Source organism: Mycteria americana, chromosome 5 (genome assembly GCF_035582795.1).
Source record: "Mycteria americana isolate JAX WOST 10 ecotype Jacksonville Zoo and Gardens chromosome 5, USCA_MyAme_1.0, whole genome shotgun sequence".
Lineage (NCBI taxonomy): Eukaryota > Metazoa > Chordata > Aves > Ciconiiformes > Ciconiidae > Mycteria > Mycteria americana.
The window spans coordinates 10,671,910-10,692,510 of record NC_134369.1 but is presented as its reverse complement, the minus strand read 5'-3'; the positions used below and the strand labels follow the sequence as shown (position 1 = coordinate 10,692,510).

Sequence of the window (20,601 nt, the reverse complement as noted above, 5' to 3'; positions counted from 1 at the left end):
TCCTGGTATCTTATCCTTGATTCTGTAACGTACCAGCTTTCCTCAGTTATCCCGTGCTCCAGAAACTTCTGCTGAAAAAAGAAAAGATACTAGATGTTTTATACAGCATTTATATGATAAAGATTTTCTCCATCATTGCTTGTGTTTAACGGGTTACAATACCTGCTTTTTCTCTCTTGTCTTGTCCTCCAGGCCCGAGAAAAGTTTGAAACTGGGGATGAAAAAATAAATAATCAGATTGTAATTTTTTTCTCCCTAGGCCAACATGTTTACCTTTCTGCAAAAATCGATGGTAATCTGGTGATTCGAGCCTATACCCCAGTTTCCAGTGACATGACAAAAGGTTATGTTGATTTAATTATAAAGGTAAATTTTGGTTTCCTTTAATATAGATAAATTGCTAACTGGAAGGAAGGAAAGTACTTGATTTTAGTGAACAGAGAGTTTACTTTGACTGATCTTCTTTCAAATAGGATGTCTGCATGGCAAACAACTCATTTCACATTATCCTTGAATAGTAAGTTGTATCCTCTGTATCTGCTATATGTCACTGAGAGATAGCAGAGGTAGGGAAGATGGAGAAGGGAATCACTTCCTTAGCAGTACTGCTATATCTTTTATTTGGCAATGCATGAATAGTGATCACTCTCCCTCAAGCTGCCTACACTGCTACTAGTACTTACTGCTAATAGCTGTAAGTAGGAAACAAGTCAATAAGAACTGCTGTCTTTGGTGATGCTAAAGAGATCGCAGTTATACCTCTGTAAGTGTCAGAAGTTGTGCTAATGTGTTTATTGATTAAGACAATGGGATAGAGAAACAAGGGAAATCCTTTAAGCTAAGGAATGCAGGATGATTTGATCCCAGGACTTCTGGATTTTCTAATCCTTTTCTACAATGGAGTTTGTCCTTAGGTAAAAATCTGGGCTTTTTTTGCGTGCTCTGTTCTTTGTGTTACAAGCACAGTAAATTGTTATTAACTACTTAGCACTTATTACGTGCTTTGAAAGGTAAGAAAGCTGTCCTGTGGCTGAAGCCTCTGGGAAAGTCTTAAAAAGAAAAGATGCAGCAATGCTATTTTCAGAAGGAGGGATTACAAAAATGGGGTAACATAAGGTTCTTGCTGGAGCGATAGTGAAATGAGGGCACCAGTACATAATCTGCCTGCCACCTATTCCTATTAGCCTGGCTGTTTGTAGAGAGCATAGGAACATGTGCATGAGAGAGCATTTTACTTATTTTGGCTACTTCCTGTTGCAAGGCACAACAGAAAACTGAGAGCAAAGAATTGTCTCAATTTCTTTCTCAGATGCTAAACTTCAGACCTGCAATATTGTGTTCTACAGTTTGTAATATTGTCTGCAGGAAAGCTAGTAGTTGATATCATACAAATTATTGTTTTTACAGGTCTACCACAAAAATGTGAATCCCAAGTTTCCAGAAGGTGGGAAGATGTCCCAGTACCTAGACAAAATGAAGACTGGAGATATTATTGACTTCAGAGGGCCAAATGGGCTCCTTGTTTATAAGGGGGCAGGTACTGTGACATGAAGGTGGGAGCACAAAAGGGAGGAACTTGTATTGGTTATTTTTCAGAGGTGTTTTATAAAACTTGACAACTTTGTAGAAAATCTTTTTTAAAAGGTGGAAGAGAGAAAATCCACCTTTCCTGGTCTTGACCAACAGCCTATCAATCAGAGTTGATATGATGAGAAAGACTACTTTGTGTTTACTTTGTGTGAGGAATGGTTGTTGTCTCACTCCTGGGACCATATAATTAAATCTGAAAAAATTGCTGTTGCATTATATTACTGAGAAGGCTGCACTGGAAATAGTACCTCAGCTCTATATATGGAGAGAGATGTTCCAGATGCTTCTTAAGCAAGGGAGGTTGTGGCCTACAATGCCCTCTGAGAATCTCAGCGTTGTTACTGAATAACCCAGTGAGGGTGAGCCAGCTCTGTTTCATGATTAAACCAGGTCTGAGTTGACTGGGAGGAAGTTAAGTTCAGAGAAGTAATCCTCTTTCAAGATGCAAGTGAAAGATTTTGCTTTGATCTTGACTGAGAGGGACTGTGCACTTAACTCCTACTTCAGGGGGGATAAGAGCTTAGCGCTTCTCTGGATCATGACCTTTTATGATGAGTAATATACTGATGAATCCGTTATATCAGAGGAAATGAGTGATGCATGTTTGACAAACGTTCCTTTCTGCTCTGCTTTGGCTGCTATAAAGAGTAGTAGCTAGGAAAGCTTGTTACTAGTTACAGATCTCTTAAAAGATGATTGGAATATGTCAAGTGCTTTTCATGTAAGATACTTTTCATGGGCTTTTCACTTGGCTTGGTCCTTGAAAATTAATTCAATTACAAACTGTCTGGTTTTGTGACAGTTCTGAAGCAATGGTATCCCCAGGTGTGGAGCAGAAATTGGCAAAGTCTTCTCATCACAGGATACTAGAAGGTAGTTACCTAGCTGACTGCAGGTGTCATGGGGATCTCATTAACTGCAAATGAATTACAATAATAAAGTGCTTGATGATAAAAGTATGCAAGGCTCCAACATTCCTGATTCTAACCTTTGCAGGGGTTTTTGCTTGATGCTGGTTTAATACAACTCCATTGGATGAGGACACACACAAATGGCTAGATCCATGGTGCAAGTGAGGATGATGAAGATGGCCTAAGAAACCTGCTTCTTTGTAGTAGGGGCTGTGGTTACCTTTAGCTGCCACTAACATTCACAGTTGCCGAGTTGTGTTCTAGGCAGCGATGTGGGAATCCTTGAGTTTATTATAAATTATGTTGGGTAGTAGGGAAGGAGTAAATCAGTTGTTCAAAGCTAGGATTGGAGTTTAGAAAGAGGTTTCTACTCTTTGTGCTCAATGCTGTGCTGAGACCATTTAGCATTTCCAGAAGATCTGTCCCAATTAATTGGTAGGCTGTAGAAATTTATTCCCATGGAAGTTGTATCCATGTTCATTTAGGAGTTAATGTACCTACAGGTTTTGAATGTTTCTCCTAGGTACCTTTCTTATCAAGCCTCATAAGAAGTCTGAAGCAGAGAAAAAGTTTGCAAAGCATCTTGGGATGATAGCTGGAGGAACAGGTAAAGCTATTCTCATCATACGGAATGTCTAGAGAATGAAGACATCTTTATGGATGTGTGTGAGGAGTATCAAACACTGTACTTCAGTAGCAGAACACTTCGACCTGTATGAGTGTTTGGTGACACTGAGGCTTTCCAGTGGCTTGAGCTCAGTCCTGGGAGCTAGCAGCTTCAGAGTTTTAGTCTTGACCTCAGAGGAGTGACTTCACCTCTCTGAGCTTCAGTCTCAACGACAAAAAATATTTTAGGAGAATGTCTTGAGGGTAAAATTACTGTATGTGATAGAGAATGCTGAAGAGAAGAGCCCCAGATACAAGTATTGTGGTTTTGTCTTTGTTTTGAAATGTTTTGTAATAATAGAAACCCCCAACCTCTGCATTTGGCATGGATTAGAAATTGAGAGGTATGTAGCCCTGTGCAAACTAAGCGCCCGCTGAAGACTGAAGGAAGGCAGCATTAATATTGAAACTGCAGCCTTGCGTGGGTTGAAAGAAACGCCTGTTTTTTAACTGCTTTGTTTTTTATCAGGAATAACTCCTATGTTGCAGCTGATCCGTCATATCACAAATGATCCCAAGGACTCCACAAAATGTTACCTTCTTTTTGCTAATCAGGTGAGTATACTAACTCATCTGTTTTCCTTCTGTAATGACGTACTTTTTTTGCTGGCCTCTGAGCTTTTTGAACTGATGGGACATTGACCCCTGGAGAAAATACTGCTCTGCATGTTTCATACTCTTCCATTGTCTTTGGGTTTGTATTTTCACCCAACCATTTATAAGAACGTATTATCCGAGATAGCACATTTAAAAATGATCAGTATAGGGAGGAGCAGGAAATGGTTATTAAGTAAGTTCTTAGTCGATTGTCTTGGGTTAAAATGATTTAAGGAGGAGAAACTGAATAAAAAAAATTAGCCATAAGGCCCTTTCTAAATACTGTATGGTGCTGTCATAGTTCCCATGATCTTTTATTTGTTTTGAAGATGGCTCCTCATAGTTTCACTTATACTCCCTAATTCCTATATTAGGGAATAAATAGTGTGAACAGATCCTTATGCCTCTACTCATTTTATTCCTTCACTGATTTCAAGGAAACAACATTTTGTTCTGTTAATCTGTTTCTACAGTTAACCTTCACCATGCTGGTACAGGGCTGTATTTGCCAGGGTCAGAGAGAAATCCAGCTAATTGTGATTTTAGCCTGGATTAAAAAGTTGTTCAGATTGCCATCTTTAAGACAGTGTTTAGGTGTCTATGAACTCTCATAGTTTGTTGTTAATCTGAATTTACAGAAGCCTGTAATGATAATAGCCTATCATGCAAGGGGAGGAGGAAGTCACTTTCTTGAATGAGTTATCATTGCATTTATCTTGTTGAATGCCAGATGAGCTCACATTAAGAGGACATCTTGAGATGGTTTGGAGTTAAACAGCAGTCTCATTTTGCAGACAGAAAAAGATATATTACTGAGAGCTGAGCTAGAAGACATTGCTAAGAGGCATCCTGATCAGTTCACGCTTTGGTATACACTGGACAGACCTCCACAAGGTAGGCTACTGGTACACACTGGAAATGCCTTTGCTCGTCACATTACAATGGTCAGATTTCACTCTTGTTCAAGGGGTGATTAGTATAACATCAATTCTTCTTGTCTTACACTATTTTAAACAACAAAGACATCCCCCAACCCCTCAGAAACAAGTCTTACCACAACACCTGTTTGAAAACTGTTCTAAACCAGGTGGGCCTTAGAAAGTGTGAACCACTAATTAACTCCTGTTGGGTGAGACACATGTTACTGAGTGGATCTTTTGATGTATTTCAGGATGTGCCAGTTTCTTGGACTTCTCAGCAAAAGTTACAGCTCTGTTTTGGGCTATCTCCTGAATCAGGTTATGTTAGCATTTTGTTGGCATTAAATTGCTTAATACATGTAGACAGTACATGCACGTCTTTGTCTTGCAGCAGCTCTAGATCAGATTCTGGTAAAACAGAGCTACCATGTGTATAGATTAAGGCATTAACTGTAGGCTGATGTAGCACTGAATTAGAAATGGAGGGAGAGGTTGAACTCTACTGAATCTCCTTTGAAACTTGGGTATTCATATTCACTGATGTTGTAAGTGATCTGAGCTTTTATTTAACAGACATAAGAGCCAGACTGAGATCAAAGTTCTGTACCTGTTGTCAGCAATAGCCATGAGTAGATGTCCAGAGAAGAGTTCTCATTTCTGAGCCAAATATCTATAGATATACTAACCCTCAGGGGACTACTTCTGTATGAACTTAGGGTGTCTCTTTTGGAGCCTGTGTGAGCTTTTTGGCACTCCGTTAGTGGTTCCATAGGATTAGCACTTTTGTGAGAAGAACGACTTCCTCTGGTTTGCATTTGCCCCTTAACTCTTGTATCAGAAGAGAGTGTGAATAGGTCTTCATGTTACTAATTTTACAGACATCTATCCATCACTCCTGCTGCCCCATCTCTTCTATACTGACGATTGCTGGTCTTCCCCATATAGCAGTGACTACATACCTTTGCTCATCCTTGTTCTGTCAACCTTTTCCAGCTCTGCTATGTCCGTTTTTGAGCTGAGCAGATCAGAACTGAACAGCAGTAGTCAAGATACAGGCAAACTGTATTTTTAATTTGATGTGATGTTCCCTTTTCCTTTCCTAATACTTCTTAACATTTCATATGCCTTTTGACTGCTGCTGTTTTCATTACCCCAATATCTTGCTGCTGATAAATGAGCTTAAAGCACATAGTTTTATATCTGAAGGCAGGATTATTTTTCCTACTTGGCTCACTTTAAATGGCAGATGCATTCAATAATATTATAGCTTGAAATCATTTAGCATTTCTTTCCTCTTTTTTTTTTCTCTCATCACTTAACTACACAGCAGAACTTTTGTCATCATCAGACTTTGTCACCTCACTACTCGATCTCTTTTCCAGGTTGTGGTTTTTTTTTTTAAAATGTGTTGCATGGCACAGGTCTCAATACCTCTCCCTGCACAGCTGCCCCTGGGTAACCTCTCTTCACTGGAAAAGCTGATTTACTCTTCCTGTTTATTCCTGCCTGCTGTCTAATTTCTTTTAAATCTATCATTTATTCACACACTTTCATGTCTTATAAACCAGATCCTTGTTACCCACACGCTTGTTGTCCCTGTCAAAGGGGACTGCTAGGTTTGAGCTCAGTGAGAGATTTAACCCTCTCTTGGCTTGGAGTGATGGTGGCATAACTTTGCTGATTCTTCAGCTGCTTTGTGGGTACAACATATGCAGTTTAAAAAGGCTTCAGACTGTACAGAGATTCAAATTAATAGTTTAATTTCTTTGTTTCAGATTGGAAGTACAGTTCTGGCTTCATCACTGCAGACATGATTAAAACCCACCTCCCTTCCCCTGGCAGTGAGACACTCATTCTCATGTGTGGGCCACCACCTATGATTCAGTTTGCATGTCAGCCCAACCTGGACAAACTTGGCTATCCTAAGAGCAGTATATTTTCTTATTAACACTGACATCATCTGATACCTTTTTGTAAGTACTGCATATTTTCCTACAGGAACAGCTGGTATGTAACTGTGCAGTATTTCTTTTGTGTGTTTTTTAACTGCTTAATGTAATTTCTGTGGTTTATAACTTCATAATTACCTCTGTGTGTTTTAATACCAAGAAGTTGAGAGATCATCTTGAATTGTGTAGAAGTCTCTTAGTCTAACCTCTTAATTTAGTATGAAATGTTAATTCTGAGAAAAAAAAATTAAGTGTAATCGGAGAGGTAGGACAGAGATAAAACCACTTGTTTGTTAACATGGGTATGGAATTTGGGAGAGGGCTATAAAACTGGACTAGGATTATTTGACTGTGCTTTATAGGTAATTCATTTAGTGCATCCTGGGGAAGGGGAGTACGAAGAACAGTCTTTTTTTAATGCTGATTTACAGCCCTTTACCAGGTACTAAGAAAGAAATCACAGTATGCTATTGAAAGAGTGAACAGAATTTGGGTAATATGCAAATTGCTTATCACTGTAACAGAAATTCTCATTAGTGTGAAATTTATTCAGGAGGATTCCATCATGCTGTCTTCTAACAGCATTAGCTAAGCAATCACTGCCAACTAGATATAGAAGTTCTGGGCTGCGTATACAGACATAGCTATCCAGTGATGTTACATCATTTGAATGTCATTCTCTAAGTGTAGTGCTTGCTTTTTTGGCAGTTTCAGACATTTCCTTTGCTTAAGAGAAAACATGGCTTCTTACTTCCTATTGTAAGCTATACTGAGTTGATCTTAAACTCAGCTCACGCCTCATCTCAGCGTTTCTACCACCTAGCATTTAATTCTTAGTCTTCAGTGCCTGAAGTACTGCATGTTCCTTTTACATTTGTAGCAACAACGCAAAGACAGACACACAGATTCAGACTGTGATTCTGTCCCTGATGAGAGATCAACCACGTGTATTTGTGTTAGAATCATTCCACAGTCAGCAAGAGATGGAGGAACATTCAGAATTTATTCATAACAGTCAAAAAATAAGCATTTATGCCTGTGTTATGCTAATTAGGATTTCTTACTATATATATATATATTAAAAAAAAAATCAATAATTTTGTAGACTGACTATTCACAGCCAAGTTAGCACAACAACACACACTGAGTTATAAATACATCATTGAAATCTGAAAATCTGCTTGGAATATCCCAGGGATATTAAGGCTGCCTCTGTTGGAGCAGCTTATCCTATTTGTAGTGCTGTAATAAGTCTACTGGCTAATTAAACTGACAAAGTATTTCAAATGCCTGTAGTACATGATCTGGTCACTAGTGTTGATTGCATTGCCAGATTAGAGATGTACTTGACTGGTATGTTTCATACCTTTTATTAAGCATTTTTAGTTTGCTGATGTGTAGACTGGCTTCTTATTCCTTTGGATTTTCCATTATCATTTCTTTGTTCAGTGATTGAAAAAAAATTTGCCTTGGTTTTATCATTTTGGACAATAAAATTATGTGTTTAGCTTCTAAAAATCTGACCGTACAGCACAGGGTCTGTCATGAGAGGCTCATGGAGTGAGGACTAGGATAGGTCACCTTTAAAAAGTGCCACTGATGGCTCTCGAAGAGCCCTTGCTGCATACTCTGGACAGTACCTGAGATTTCCCCTTTATTTGGGAGGTTGTGGCTGGGAGTGACCTGCCCTCAGGCTGTATTAATATGTCAGCCAACACCCCGCAGCCAGCAAGGAGAGAGTAATGCAATCCATCCATATACATACTAAGTCTTTTCTTTACAACTGAGTAGATTTCTTTTCTGGCATTTCCCTATTTACTAAGATATCTTGTTAATACCTTATTAATACATGAGAGGCCCATGTCAACAGATGCCACAAGTAATTGCTGCTGTAAAGGAGACACTTTCACTCTCGAAGCAGTGAGAGGCCACACTTCCCTCGGTTACAGTGCTGCAGTCCTGCCTAGCTCAGTAGAATAGCAACATATCTATTTTGTCAGGTGTTTTAAAGAAACAAAAATTTGTTTTATTATGGTACATGCCTGATGCTCCTTAGTCACATTTTACACATCACAGAGCAGTAATGTTTGTCTCCTATTGCTAAATAAAGTATTCTATGAAAATCTATCTGTAGCCGGAATGAAAAGAGAACTGAAAGTGAACAGCAATATTGTTTACAACATCACCAGTTCTCATGCAAACATTCCAAAAGTGTGTCTACTGCAATCTCCAGTCCTTAGGGCTGTTTGCAGCTATATGTTTAATTAGGTATAACTACAGAAAGAAAATAGGCTTATTACCATCCCTGTCATCCTGAGAGCCTGTACTGTGTTTCAGACCAACCAGGCATGGAGCTCAGAAAAATTTGTCTGAACCATTTTAGCTGTTCCGAAGGCTTATGAGCATCCTGATGCTTTCACATGTGTGTCAGTACTAGCCATTTTAGACAAAATGTCAGTGTACAGAAAGAGCCCATTCAATAGTTCTAGTTAAAGAACTGTCATTTAAAACCAAACAATGGATCATTCTGGAAATTCTGTTGCGCTTACCCTATAGAGTACGGCAAACACCATTCTTAAAGTTACATTTTACATTAGTTAAGTGTTGTGATTGCTCCTTGATAGTTAACATCTCAGTACACACGTAAAAATCACATGATTAAAAAAATCACTTTAAATGAAGCACCAGCTTTTGAGTCCATCAGTTTTTCTTGTAGTCTCAAAGTTACATTTCCTGCTGTAGTTGTTCAGCATCTTTTTGAGTTAGGTAAAGATTTGTGAACATGCCATCCTGATTGTCATCCTCCTTATAAAAGCAAGGGCTTGATGGATAGTATTATGTTCCATTCTTCCCATTCTACATGGCACGCACTTAGATAAAAAGAGGGCAGGACATGTGCTAATGGAAGGGATGAGAGATTAAAATCCTTTTATGGGAAACAGTCTCTAGCAAGACTGCAGTAGTAGTTAGCGAGCCATTACCACTGCACTCACCAGCGTCCATCTGAATTTCTAGGTGGCTCTCATTAGTCCACATGGTAAAATAGAGTATTAATGATTCCTGCATTACAAGTTAATTATAAAAATAAAAAATTACAAAAGATCTTTCATATAAGAGTACATAAACATACCATGTAAAAGATGACTGAATAAAAGGGTAAAACGTGTTGCCAGTCTTGGCTTTCCAGACTCTGGATACGAGTACCACTTCTCTCTCAACACCTATTTCACATAATGAAATATGGAAAACAGCATGGAGGAGAGTTACCTGTAATGTGTTGCTACATTGACAATATTAAATGCTATGATGTGGTAAGTCTCATTGGCAGAAAAGAGGTAAAGCTTTTCTGCACCACAGCATTAAGCTTCTCCTGGCCACCCCTCTGGACAGGCATGAGGTATTAGTGTTCTTCGTCATGCTGAAACATCATCTCCAGTCTTCAAAGGTAGGTGTTAAAAATCTGCTGTCATTCAGCATTTCATCTTGGCTTAGCATCGTCTGAAAAAACAAGATGCGAATGAGTAAGCATATTCAGTTAGAGGCCTGTAGTTAAAGAAATCTGACTGTAATGAGATTGGATTCACAACAGAGGGAGTTAGAGCCACATAAAATTAAAAGGAATTTCTTGAATGCAGCTTTAAATAAACTCTTATTTGCTTGAGGAAGTTCTCACAAAGATTGTGTGTGTGGCATGTGACTCGGCTATGTTATGTAATTCTTCATTATACCTTTCAGTCAACTTTTAGTCAACTTTTTTTTTCTTCTTCTTCTTTTAATTAGCTGCTATGGAGTCAGGAGTTAATGCAGTGATTTTTGTTTGTTTTCCATGGAGTTTTAGCTCATGTAAATTTTCAAGTCTGTACCTCTTTGCTAGACTTGGCTCTGACCGAGGCATTTGATGGTGGTTACTTGCAAAATCTTTGAAGAATTGTTTTCATTTAAGGGGATGAATATCTGTCATTGGGTCAAAGAGATAGAGTTCATGAAAACTAAAATAGGCCTAAATGAAACTCAATTTCTAGTGTGATTTAAAAGCAGGGGTTTTTTTGACTGTGAATGCACAACCAGGCTATAAAGAGGTATTTAACAAGAATAATGACCCACATACTCCTAACTACCAGCAGCAATGACCAACTTTCACTGAATTCTAGCAGAATACATTTGTGACTTTAAAACAAGAGTGAAATCAGTACATACCGTAAGATGGTTTATGTCTTGAGAAAGAGCCCCTATTTGCATTACTGTTCCTTCTGAATGTTCCATCTGTAAAAGTATTCAGGAACTAGTTCAAATCAGACAGTATGTGCAATTTTATTCACTCTACATGCATCTTTGGGAGGTATCTGTGCCTGGGCAACTGAAGTTGTGGTACATTTAAAAGCTCCGGTTTCTGCTCATTAACAAAAATGCCTCCATGCTATAAGGTATGTGAAAACGCATTTAACAATAGGAGGAGTGAATCCTGATTAAGGAAGATTGATTCCATGAAACTTGAGCTGTAATTCACACAAGAAAAGAAAAAGCTTAACTGATATTATCAGTGAAGAGTAATATTTTCTAGATGGTGTAACACTTATACTTCTGGTAGTCTTCTTCCACAGGCAAGCGGTAAGAGTCCTTCATGATACAGTCCTGCCTATTCCTATATAAAAAGGTTATCAGTTCTAGTTATCAGGCATTGAGATTTCACGGCATGACCACATGCTCAGAATCCATGCTTAATTGAAGGACCATGCTCCTAGAGAAAAATCCAGTATTTTTGTAACACTTGAACAATGGCATAGTGTAAGCTGTCGGCTCAAAGTTAATGCATTCACTTGCAATTCTTAACTGTGCAAGTGGACATCCATACTAAACTGTAGTCAGGATGTGCTGTTGTCCCTACTTAGGAGCAGTACTTTCTTTTGCTAAGGTGTACATTGAAAAAGACAATAGTTAGATGATGAACACAAATGAGATGTTAGATGCAGTAAACCATGCAAATGGAGAAATGACTTTCACAGTTAGTCTTTTGAATTTTGTGACCATTCTCTTATTAGGCTTAAAGTGGTTTTATCTCACTTAAGATCACTGGAGATAGGACAGTTTACCCTAGTTGCCGCTGGCTCTTGTGTGTTGCCAAAGTTCACACAAGCCTCCAGGAGCTCCATTTTTCAGGGTTTACATCCCTTTACACAACAGCAAAGTTGAATGAAATTTGATGGTTTTCAGTCTTCATCATTTGTCTGTATGATGTCAAGACAGTTTCATTCACAAGTTCACTACTACATAACAGAAGTGAATTATTTAAGTATTGGTTTATTAATAATCTTGTTCATTATTGATGCATTGTTTTCACATATACTGTCTAAGCAGAACTACTCCCCACGGTACATAACGAAAGAAAAATTCAGTTGGATTCTTTGATTAACAACTGTTAAAAATATACAATCCAGTTGTACTTTAATATATAACTTGATAGCTTTGTACAAATTAGTCCAAATAAATTTATTGGATTAAAAACCACCCATAAAGATAATGAAAAAAGTAGTGTGCCATACTCAGATTATGAAAGCTAGAAGTACAAAAATCTCGTGTTTACTGCAACCTCCACCTTAATTGTCAAAATACATTGATCTTCGTAGTGTAAAGGTGTTATATTCCTGAAAAAGGGCTTGAAGATGGATGAGTTTATTATTGTGTTGATTAAAAAAATTAACCTGACATCCTTAGTATAGAACTCTTTCCAGTGTCCATAGCCAGTACTTTCTCAATGAGTTCATGCGAATGTAGCAAATACTTTGTTATATGCTAACATTTGGTTATTTGCAAGCTTTGGAATGCATGGAGAGGATGAGATGAGAATGGCATCACTCTGTCTGTCCCACCTGATCCAGTTCCCTATCAGTGAATGGGCTAAGTCCTTTGTATCCACCATAGTTTTTCTGAGTACCATTCACAGCAGCTGGGTTTGTATCCATAGGACAAATGTAGTCTGTTGATTCATCAAATTTCTTTTTTCTTAAGTTTCCAAAATGTGAAAATCCAAGTTTCTTTGGCTAAAATAAGAAGACGACAAGTTTTAAATAAGAAAAATAAGGTTGTCCTTTAAACATTGAAAATTCTCTCCTTTTTGATTTACTGCTATACCCTAGTCCTTAAAGTACGTAGATTCTGAACTAAATAAATTTAATTGTTTTCAAATCGGGAGTTACAGTTGATTTTAAATATATTTAGCTAGTATTCCTTCTAAGAAAAGATAGAAGGGATTGCATGCTTATTTCAGAAGCTGATTTAAACAGACACAAATTAAATGCTTTGGTATCTAGAATTAAGGAAACTGTAATGCTCCTTCTGGAACTGACCTCTCCCTGCCCATGTTTGTCCCTTATTTTCTTTATAAGACAGGGGAGTGGAAGTCAAATTCTGAAATATCTCCTTTTGGAAAGCAGTACATACCCGAACTTTGGCAGTGGTGGTCAGAGGCGTGTATGCCGTTGACTCCGTTATTTCTCTTTTTTCTTGTTGTACCTCTGGTCCAATTAATACGTTAAAATTGGTTGTTAGGTGGCGTCGCAGTAGGGTCTTTTGAGGTGGAATATTCAGCAGCATTGCCAGTGTATCACCATTGAAGCGAGGCTCGAGAATCTATTAAAAAATGGCAGAATATTTATTTTTAAATATGGTTAAATATTTGCAATAGCAAACCATTACAGTGCTTATCAGAGAGATTTCTCATTCTTACTAAGCTTGCTCTATCTACATTAGACCTTTTATAACTCACTCGCGATATGATACTCGCTAGGGTTTGAATGGGAAATCAGTGAAAGTAGGCACTAAGAAATGCAGAGCATGATCAGGCAAATACTTATTTATATTTATCATAAAACCTTACATTTGTTTGGATTGAACAAATTTGTTTTCAGAATTTTCTGCTCAGAGTATAAATTTAATCTTAGCACAATTTCTTCTGTTTCATTTCTGCAAAAATTCTACGGCACTAGAATCAGGGTACTTCAGAACTCTGACTTGACTAAGCTGCAAATAGTTCTGAATGTTTTGAATTAAAAAAAAATGTCATTCCTGATTGCTGGCAAGACTGCTGAGATTTCAGGACAGTTATTTACTGTGGCTCAGAATTCTATTAAAAACACTCAAAGAAACACTCAATGATGCCTTATCAATAAGTAACTTTCCCAGGGTACAGTGGTTGTTTTTTTTTTTTTTTTACGTACTGCTGTTAAACACTCATGCACAGCTCAGCTTTGGTTATAAAAAATGTTTTAGCAGTTCCTTTTTTATTTTAGTTTTCCTTTGTAAAATTAAGATGCATGGATCAGATGCTCTTTAGAAGGCCTGATCCTGCTGTCATTTTGCAGATGTATTTGTTTCCTCCTGCTTGACAAACACCAGATAAAAGATGTTTTACATTACAGTCTGTCAATTTTTATTAGATATGTAGTAAAATGTTAAAACAAATTCTTACAATCAGGCCACCATGCACTCCGCTTCCTCGAAGGTTTGGTGCATATTCTGCCAGATCGACTGATCTGAGCCATTCCATCACTCTGTGATTGGACCACTGAACTACTTCAGAAGGCGAAACGTTATTCTGTTAAAGTAACCAGAAATGATGATGACCATATAGCTTGCATTGTCACTGCATGTTCACAATATGTATCCTCAGTTCAGATAAAAACATCGTTCCTCCTCTTCCTTGAATAGCAGTATTTTTTCCCTGATTCTAAGGTATTGTTTCTGTTCAAGGCCTCTTTCAAACATCCTCTGATGAGATAGCAGGCATAGGCTAGTACAGATGAAACCCCATATACTGCATCGAGCAGTATAATAATAGAGACTACAGATGCTGGGTGTAAAAAAGGGAGCATTTTGAGAACAAGTAGTATTGTCTGGTTTTAGTACTAAGAGAATAAGCTATACTGCCCAGGTAAGGCAAAAACCTTACAGTCCTTGAGAGTTAAAAATTAGGCAAGAAAAAACATTCAAATTATTCTCTCAGAAGTTGAATTAACTTCTTTAAACTAAGAAAATTTCTAAAGGGAAGTGCATGAGACTCAACTAATAAGTAGTTCAAGCACATAAGGAGTGAGTAGATTTTTATTATGGGTGAGTACATGTTACATCGCAGAGGTGGAAAGCAGCATATCTACTGCTTTAGAGGCATTCCCTAGTAGCAGCGATTCTACTGTATCATTGTACGCTGCTAACTTGCTATCCCCTTTGGCTGGAATCAAGTGATTAGTGCTTGTTTAAATTAAATTACTTAAACATTCTTTTACCTCCTCAACTGGTCTCCTGCGTAGACAGTGGGGGTTAAAACTGTTGACATGCAGCACACGAATAGCACATTTAATACTCAGATGATGCAGCTGACTGGTGACTTTCAGAAAAAGAAGGTCATTCTGTAGAGGAGAGAGCCTTTTAAGTGGCACAGAATACATACCAAACCAGGTACTTTCCCCAGGAAGAAAGATTTTAAGCTTGCTATGTAGTTTTATATAAACCACAGTAACCATGGTTATATAAAATATAAAAGTTTATATTTTCAAGAGGTTTTTTTAGGGTGGGGGTTTTGGAGGTTGTTGTTGTGGCTTTTTTTTTTTTTTTTTTTTAAACATTGCACCATAGCAAGACCTGGCTATAAAAAATGAAGAAGAGCTTGTAGCCTATTAAGTAAAATCCAGGCTCATAGACAGTTTTAAAAATATTTGGACTGTTTCTGATCTAAGATCCTGTAGTGGGTAGGATCACTGCAGCTAGCAACACGCACCTAACCATGGAACAGTAAGGACCATGCTCCTATAACAAAGGCTCCTTAAGCAGCATAGACAAGGCTGTACTTTTGGTAACAGCTAAATTAGGCATTTTTTTCATAGCACAGTTAACAAAAACAAGTAGTTAATTATCCAAACCAGGGCAGGGAAACTAAGAAAACAATGGCACGTGTAGTGCATGGTTTGCTGCTAACATGGTTGGAGCTGTACAAATTACTGGATTTACTGCTTATCTTTACTGAATATTGATGCTAACTTGGTGTGGAGAACACGACGCTCCAGAAGCTGCATGCAAAATAGGTCATTTTACCGTTAATCGTGGTGTACTATATGATATTGAAAGAAAGACTTTGCAGAAGTTAGCTATAACATATCCTATGACTTATTTTATCTACCTTATTAATAGTAATCATGCACTCATGCCAGTAACATGAGTTACTACTGGCACTATTTCTGTCTTGCAAAAAATTGTTTAACTGCTCACATTCAAAGGAAAATTGTAAAATTCTTTGCTCTTCTGAAGTTAAATTTGGTTAAACTGAGGAAAAAGGATTTTAGCTTACCACAGTTAAGTACTGCAACATTCTCCCATCAACTCTGGATTCATGAAACTGGTCTTTGTACTGAGGTAAACCAATATCATCAAGCCATCCTGCAGATATAAGAACAGTGGTGTACGTGAGAACAAAGCCCTCCTCTCCTTCTTGTCAGGGCTGGCTTCTTCTGAGGCATTCAGGTAGCTCATTCTACCTGTTTACCTTTCCAAAGGACAGTCTCTTACCAGAAGCCTAAAAGCAATTCCCATCAAACAGCTTTGTCCACAATACCCCATGATATTTTACATACAGTGTGTGACTGAGCACATACCTTCTGCAGCATAATGTAGCTCTTGCTAGATTGAACTCCCCATCCCTATTTACTTCCCTGCAATCTGAATGACAGAGCTCCCCTTGGAAGATCACACTGGATAGCTGTATATTTGGATGTCAAGAAAAACATAAAAATCCTCATTCTATGGAAAATTTTACTATGTTGAAACTTAGTGCTCTTAAAAAGATGTTTGGTAACTGCTTAAACGAACATATATCAGGTAGCCCATCCATAGGGGTGGGGGAAGTTCCTTTCCAAAGAATTCCATGATAGTTCAAACACTTACGTGTCACCCAAATATGATCGAGTTGTGCAGACTTCTCCTCTTGTTTTGCATTTATTGATTTAATGGCCAAAACTAATTTCTTCCTGTGCAGTGGATGCTTTATTCCCATTTCCTGCAAAATAACAATTAACAAATAGTTTGCCTTGCCTCTGGCTCTTTTCATCTAATTACATATCTACAAAAATGGATACTACATATTTCAGAAAGGTAGAACTACCAACTGTTTGAAGGGGCCTGGTTGTACAGAATCAACATGTATGGTTGCTTGAGAGAAACAGTTACAGATTATTACCTTTTCCATGTCCTGAGGTGTTGCAGTTAACAGTGTATGGCCTGAAGTCACCCACTGCCGTGCAAAAATGACGTACTGACCGAGACCAAAGTCCTCAAGCCAGTTACAAACTCTTTCAGTGCTCCACTGAGCAAACGGAGCATTGTAGTCACTGAAAAGTACAAGAAATGTTTGAAACACTTAAAGGAAAGAATTATGGTTATTATCAGAAAGCTCATCAAGTGCCAGAGGCAGTACTACAGTGTATGCTTTAGTGTGCTTTGTTCTGTGCAGTAATAAAAGCCAACAGCCATTCTTGCATATATGTCCTGCTAATCTGAGTGCCCAGCCTCAACTCATGAACAGCTGGGGCAGGGAGGGTGGCTGGAGAATAAGAATTTCCCATTTTCTGTTTGAAAAGAGGGAAAAGGGAATTGCTGAATCCTCATCACTTTGCAGATATTCTCACATGAGATGATGACAAGATTTCTTGTTCTTTAACAAGGTGAAATTTTTGACACTCCAACAAACAGCTAGTGCTGCAACCTGCAGTTGAAGGAGTGCAGCTAGGCGAGCTACTCAGGATACATTTCCTACCAGAAAAATCCTTTCCAGTTGTTGTGGAATTCCACGTGTAATGAATTATGTTGGGAAAAACTTATTTCACAAAAGGAGGGTTTGTTTGGCCGTTCAGCACATTTAACAATACTGCGTAATATGCTGTGCAGGTAAAGGAGGAACCATTACCTTTTCTGGCCTTTGGTTTCCTTTGATCTGGATAACCGAGGTCCAGCTGTTGCACGGAGACCACCTCTTCGAAACTCTGCCAAACCCAGATCGTCTGCAGGGAAGTTACCTGATTGAGTTCTTCTTATTCTTTCAAGACAAGAGTGCCAAGATAGTACTATTAGCTTGCAACAGAGAACATTTGTTTCGTATGGAAACTATAACGACAACTAGAAGCTGTATTCATCTTCCTGTAAACCACAAACATCTAATTTCAAGTGGTAGCTGAAGAAGTTCCAGGCAAACACTGTCTAGACCTAACTGTGAGGAAAGAAATAAAACTCTGCAGAGCAGACATAACCCTTCAACCCAAGTAATAATCCACACTGGAGGCCAGATTCGTAAGTGTCTACTGTCCTGAAGCAGACAAAGCAAACAGTAAAACTCAGTCCCCCTACTTTTTGTTTCTTCTATTTTCTCTCATTTTTTACCTGATGGCTTCTGTAATGAACAACTTGCTCTCATTTAATTTGTCATAGCTAATGAAACTGTTGGCATTCTAAATTATTAGCATTATAGTAAGACAGCAGAGTGTATTATTTCTTCCAACAGCATGACACTGTGAACACTACCATCCATTTTTCTACACCCATGTGTACACAAAAGAGACACACCCATGCAATCACAGAGCTGCTTTCTCTCCTTTTCCTGAATTTTACTTCATTCTTGCTGTAGATAGTGTAGCTTTTGCTGAGAACTGCATTAATTCTCAGCCAAAATGCTTTGACAGGGAACTAAAACCACAACAAAACAAATCTTACTTTCCCCAGATTTTCTTGATCCCTTTTGGACTCTTTCTGCTTTCTGGAGACAATGGAGATTGTGGACCTGAATCTGTTCCCGAAGAAAGATGTGAAAGGTCATCCGGCACTACTGTACCATCCACATTCTCTGTTTCTCCTGGGTTAAGAACAGTAATATATTACATTTTATACTAATTAACAAAGTCATTATCTGGGAGACTAATGTTTAAATGCAGAACCTAATAAAACAGTAAAGATATCTATAAAGTTGTTCTTGTATTAAAAATACCGTGCTCAGAAGGTGAAAAAAATAGTAGCTGTACATTTGATGCAAAAAAGAGAATAATACAATACTATTTTACCCAATGTTTTATTTCAGTCATTTGTATTTAAATACATTCAAGGTCGTCAGGCTGAAACAGACTCTTCAGACTCTTTCCCTACCTATTCTTAATACCAAAACTCCTCCATCAAAATCCATGGGAATTTTTCTGTTGACTTCAGTGAAAACAGAATGAAACAAGGAATAAGTATCTTAAAAAATCCCATCCAAATGCCATACAGCAAAAGCTGTTACTTCATTTCAGTACTGCACTTAAGGAATTCAATCTGGATGGCCCACTTGGTATTAGTATTTCACAGAGAAGAGAAAGGGAGAGAAAAAGAAAAGGAACAAAGTAAGCAGCAAAATTCACGTTAAAGTTGCATCTTGTTTGGATACAGTACCTAGCACTGGTGCACTGACACTCCTGATGCGATCTTCGGTCATCCCAAGAAGCAGAAAGCCAGATGAAGAAGCAAAGAAAATATAAAACACCAGCAAAATAAAGTTACAGAAGAGCAAAGAAGTAAGCTAAGCATTAAAAGCAGAAACAAAAAGAAAAGCAGCAGTTATGTTTGACATGAAAGTGAATATGCATTGATGTGCACAAGCCCCAAGAATTCTGTACAGGTCATCTTAAATAGATAGGGATGATCATTTATCTGTTGTGTTTTTTTTTTTTTTTAACTGTTCTTAGACAATTTTAACACATTAAGCATATACTACAGAGCTCCATAAAGCCTGCAGAACATCTGAAATGAGGCAACGTCTAAGATGATATAAAATTCCTCTGAAATATAGAATTGGAGGTATAATGAGTTTACTGCACATGCGAGAAACAAACAAACCTGCATTAAAAAAAAAATCTGTTAATTCAGTGTATTTAAGGAGTAATTGCTTGTTTCTAGAAAAAGAACATTTTTCCTTTACAAGATCACCCATGCTTGGATAATCCTGCAGTTAAGGAGGTAATAGCATGGCTCATGCATTGCCTACAATGTTGCAATCATAGAAAAACTCTTTAAAAAAAACCTAAACAACCCACAACTTTTTGAAATCTTGAAACTACTGTACCCTACCAGCTTTTAGGACCATGAGGCCTTAAAACCAAAAAAACCCCCCCAAAACCCCAACTAAACAAAAAACCCACCACAATTTTTAAAGCATAGGAACACCTCCAAATCACAAGGGATACTCTTGTGCCTAAGCTCCCAAGCTCTTCAGTCCTTGACAAATACCTGGTTTTGTGCCTCATTATTAATACTTCTTGTCAATAAATCTACGCTTAAGATGTCACTGGAAAGAAATTAATACAGGCTTCCACATGTGGCTATGGTTGTGGAATAACAATATACTTGTATTTTCAAAATCCACTGATGTTTTTCTGCATCTAGCAGGTTAATTTTTCACTTGTGGGTCCCCCACAAGCTATGGCAACCAATAGTGCTGATACTAGGATTTTTGCCTGAAATGCGTGTGTTAGTGCTAGCTGTATTGTAAAGTTTCACACACTAAAATGCAGTGGGATGGCAAGGGATGGGTTTGTTTGGTTTAATACACCAATCTAGCGTACATTTTTTAAAAGTATTGAGGATGTAATTTGGCTGTGCATTTTTGTTTGCTTGCTTGTTTCTTAAGAAAACGGATCAGCAAGCTCAGGGGAGCATTGGAAGCATGTCTGGAAAAAATACTGCTTATTTGTATTGTCAATATGTCTGCATCTCTGAAAGTTCCAATTTTTAGTTACAGATTTGTTGACTTTCAGAATGTTCTCCCCACAATCTTCAAAACAGTGTCTCTTCATTGCTTATGCTATCAATGATGTCAGCAAATTATCAAGTGCAACAGAAAAGAATGCTCTAACTTAAAACCATTCTTTACTCTCCAGTGAGCCAATGTGGCATATTTTCAGTACA

At 37.9% G+C, this 20,601-nt stretch overlaps 2 protein-coding genes across 5 annotated transcripts in view; one reads left to right on the top strand and one right to left on the bottom strand.

Annotated features, from left to right (window-relative positions):
* Window positions 1-20,601, top strand: part of CYB5R2 (cytochrome b5 reductase 2) — a 38,725-nt gene that overhangs the window by 3,403 nt on the left and 14,721 nt on the right. The window contains exons 4-10 of one of the 4 annotated variants that reach the window (XM_075502090.1): window positions 260-366; window positions 1,408-1,537; window positions 3,025-3,108; window positions 3,637-3,722; window positions 4,559-4,658; window positions 6,460-6,657; window positions 18,768-20,376. In XM_075502090.1, the coding sequence (XP_075358205.1) occupies window positions 260-366; window positions 1,408-1,537; window positions 3,025-3,108; window positions 3,637-3,722; window positions 4,559-4,658; window positions 6,460-6,632 (680 nt within the window). In that variant the 3' untranslated portion in view covers window positions 6,633-6,657; window positions 18,768-20,376. Of the gene's footprint in view, window positions 1-259; window positions 367-1,407; window positions 1,538-3,024; window positions 3,109-3,636; window positions 3,723-4,558; window positions 4,659-6,459; window positions 6,659-18,390; window positions 18,515-18,767; window positions 20,377-20,601 lie in introns of those variants that run through there. The other 3 variants (XM_075502088.1, XM_075502089.1, XM_075502091.1) reach the window with 3 other exon arrangements.
* PPFIBP2 (PPFIB scaffold protein 2) overlaps window positions 9,773-20,601 on the bottom strand; it is a 108,991-nt gene continuing 98,162 nt past the window's right edge. Inside the window, exons 20-31 of the mRNA XM_075502092.1 lie at window positions 19,090-19,122; window positions 18,382-18,520; window positions 17,582-17,710; window positions 16,856-17,006; window positions 16,564-16,675; window positions 15,971-16,059; window positions 14,913-15,035; window positions 14,099-14,224; window positions 13,072-13,260; window positions 12,501-12,671; window positions 10,831-10,896; window positions 9,773-10,131 (exon numbers count right to left, since the gene is read on the bottom strand). Coding sequence (XP_075358207.1) covers window positions 10,060-10,131; window positions 10,831-10,896; window positions 12,501-12,671; window positions 13,072-13,260; window positions 14,099-14,224; window positions 14,913-15,035; window positions 15,971-16,059; window positions 16,564-16,675; window positions 16,856-17,006; window positions 17,582-17,710; window positions 18,382-18,520; window positions 19,090-19,122 — 1,400 coding nt within the window. The 3' untranslated portion in view covers window positions 9,773-10,059. The remainder of the gene's footprint in view (window positions 10,132-10,830; window positions 10,897-12,500; window positions 12,672-13,071; window positions 13,261-14,098; window positions 14,225-14,912; window positions 15,036-15,970; window positions 16,060-16,563; window positions 16,676-16,855; window positions 17,007-17,581; window positions 17,711-18,381; window positions 18,521-19,089; window positions 19,123-20,601) is intronic.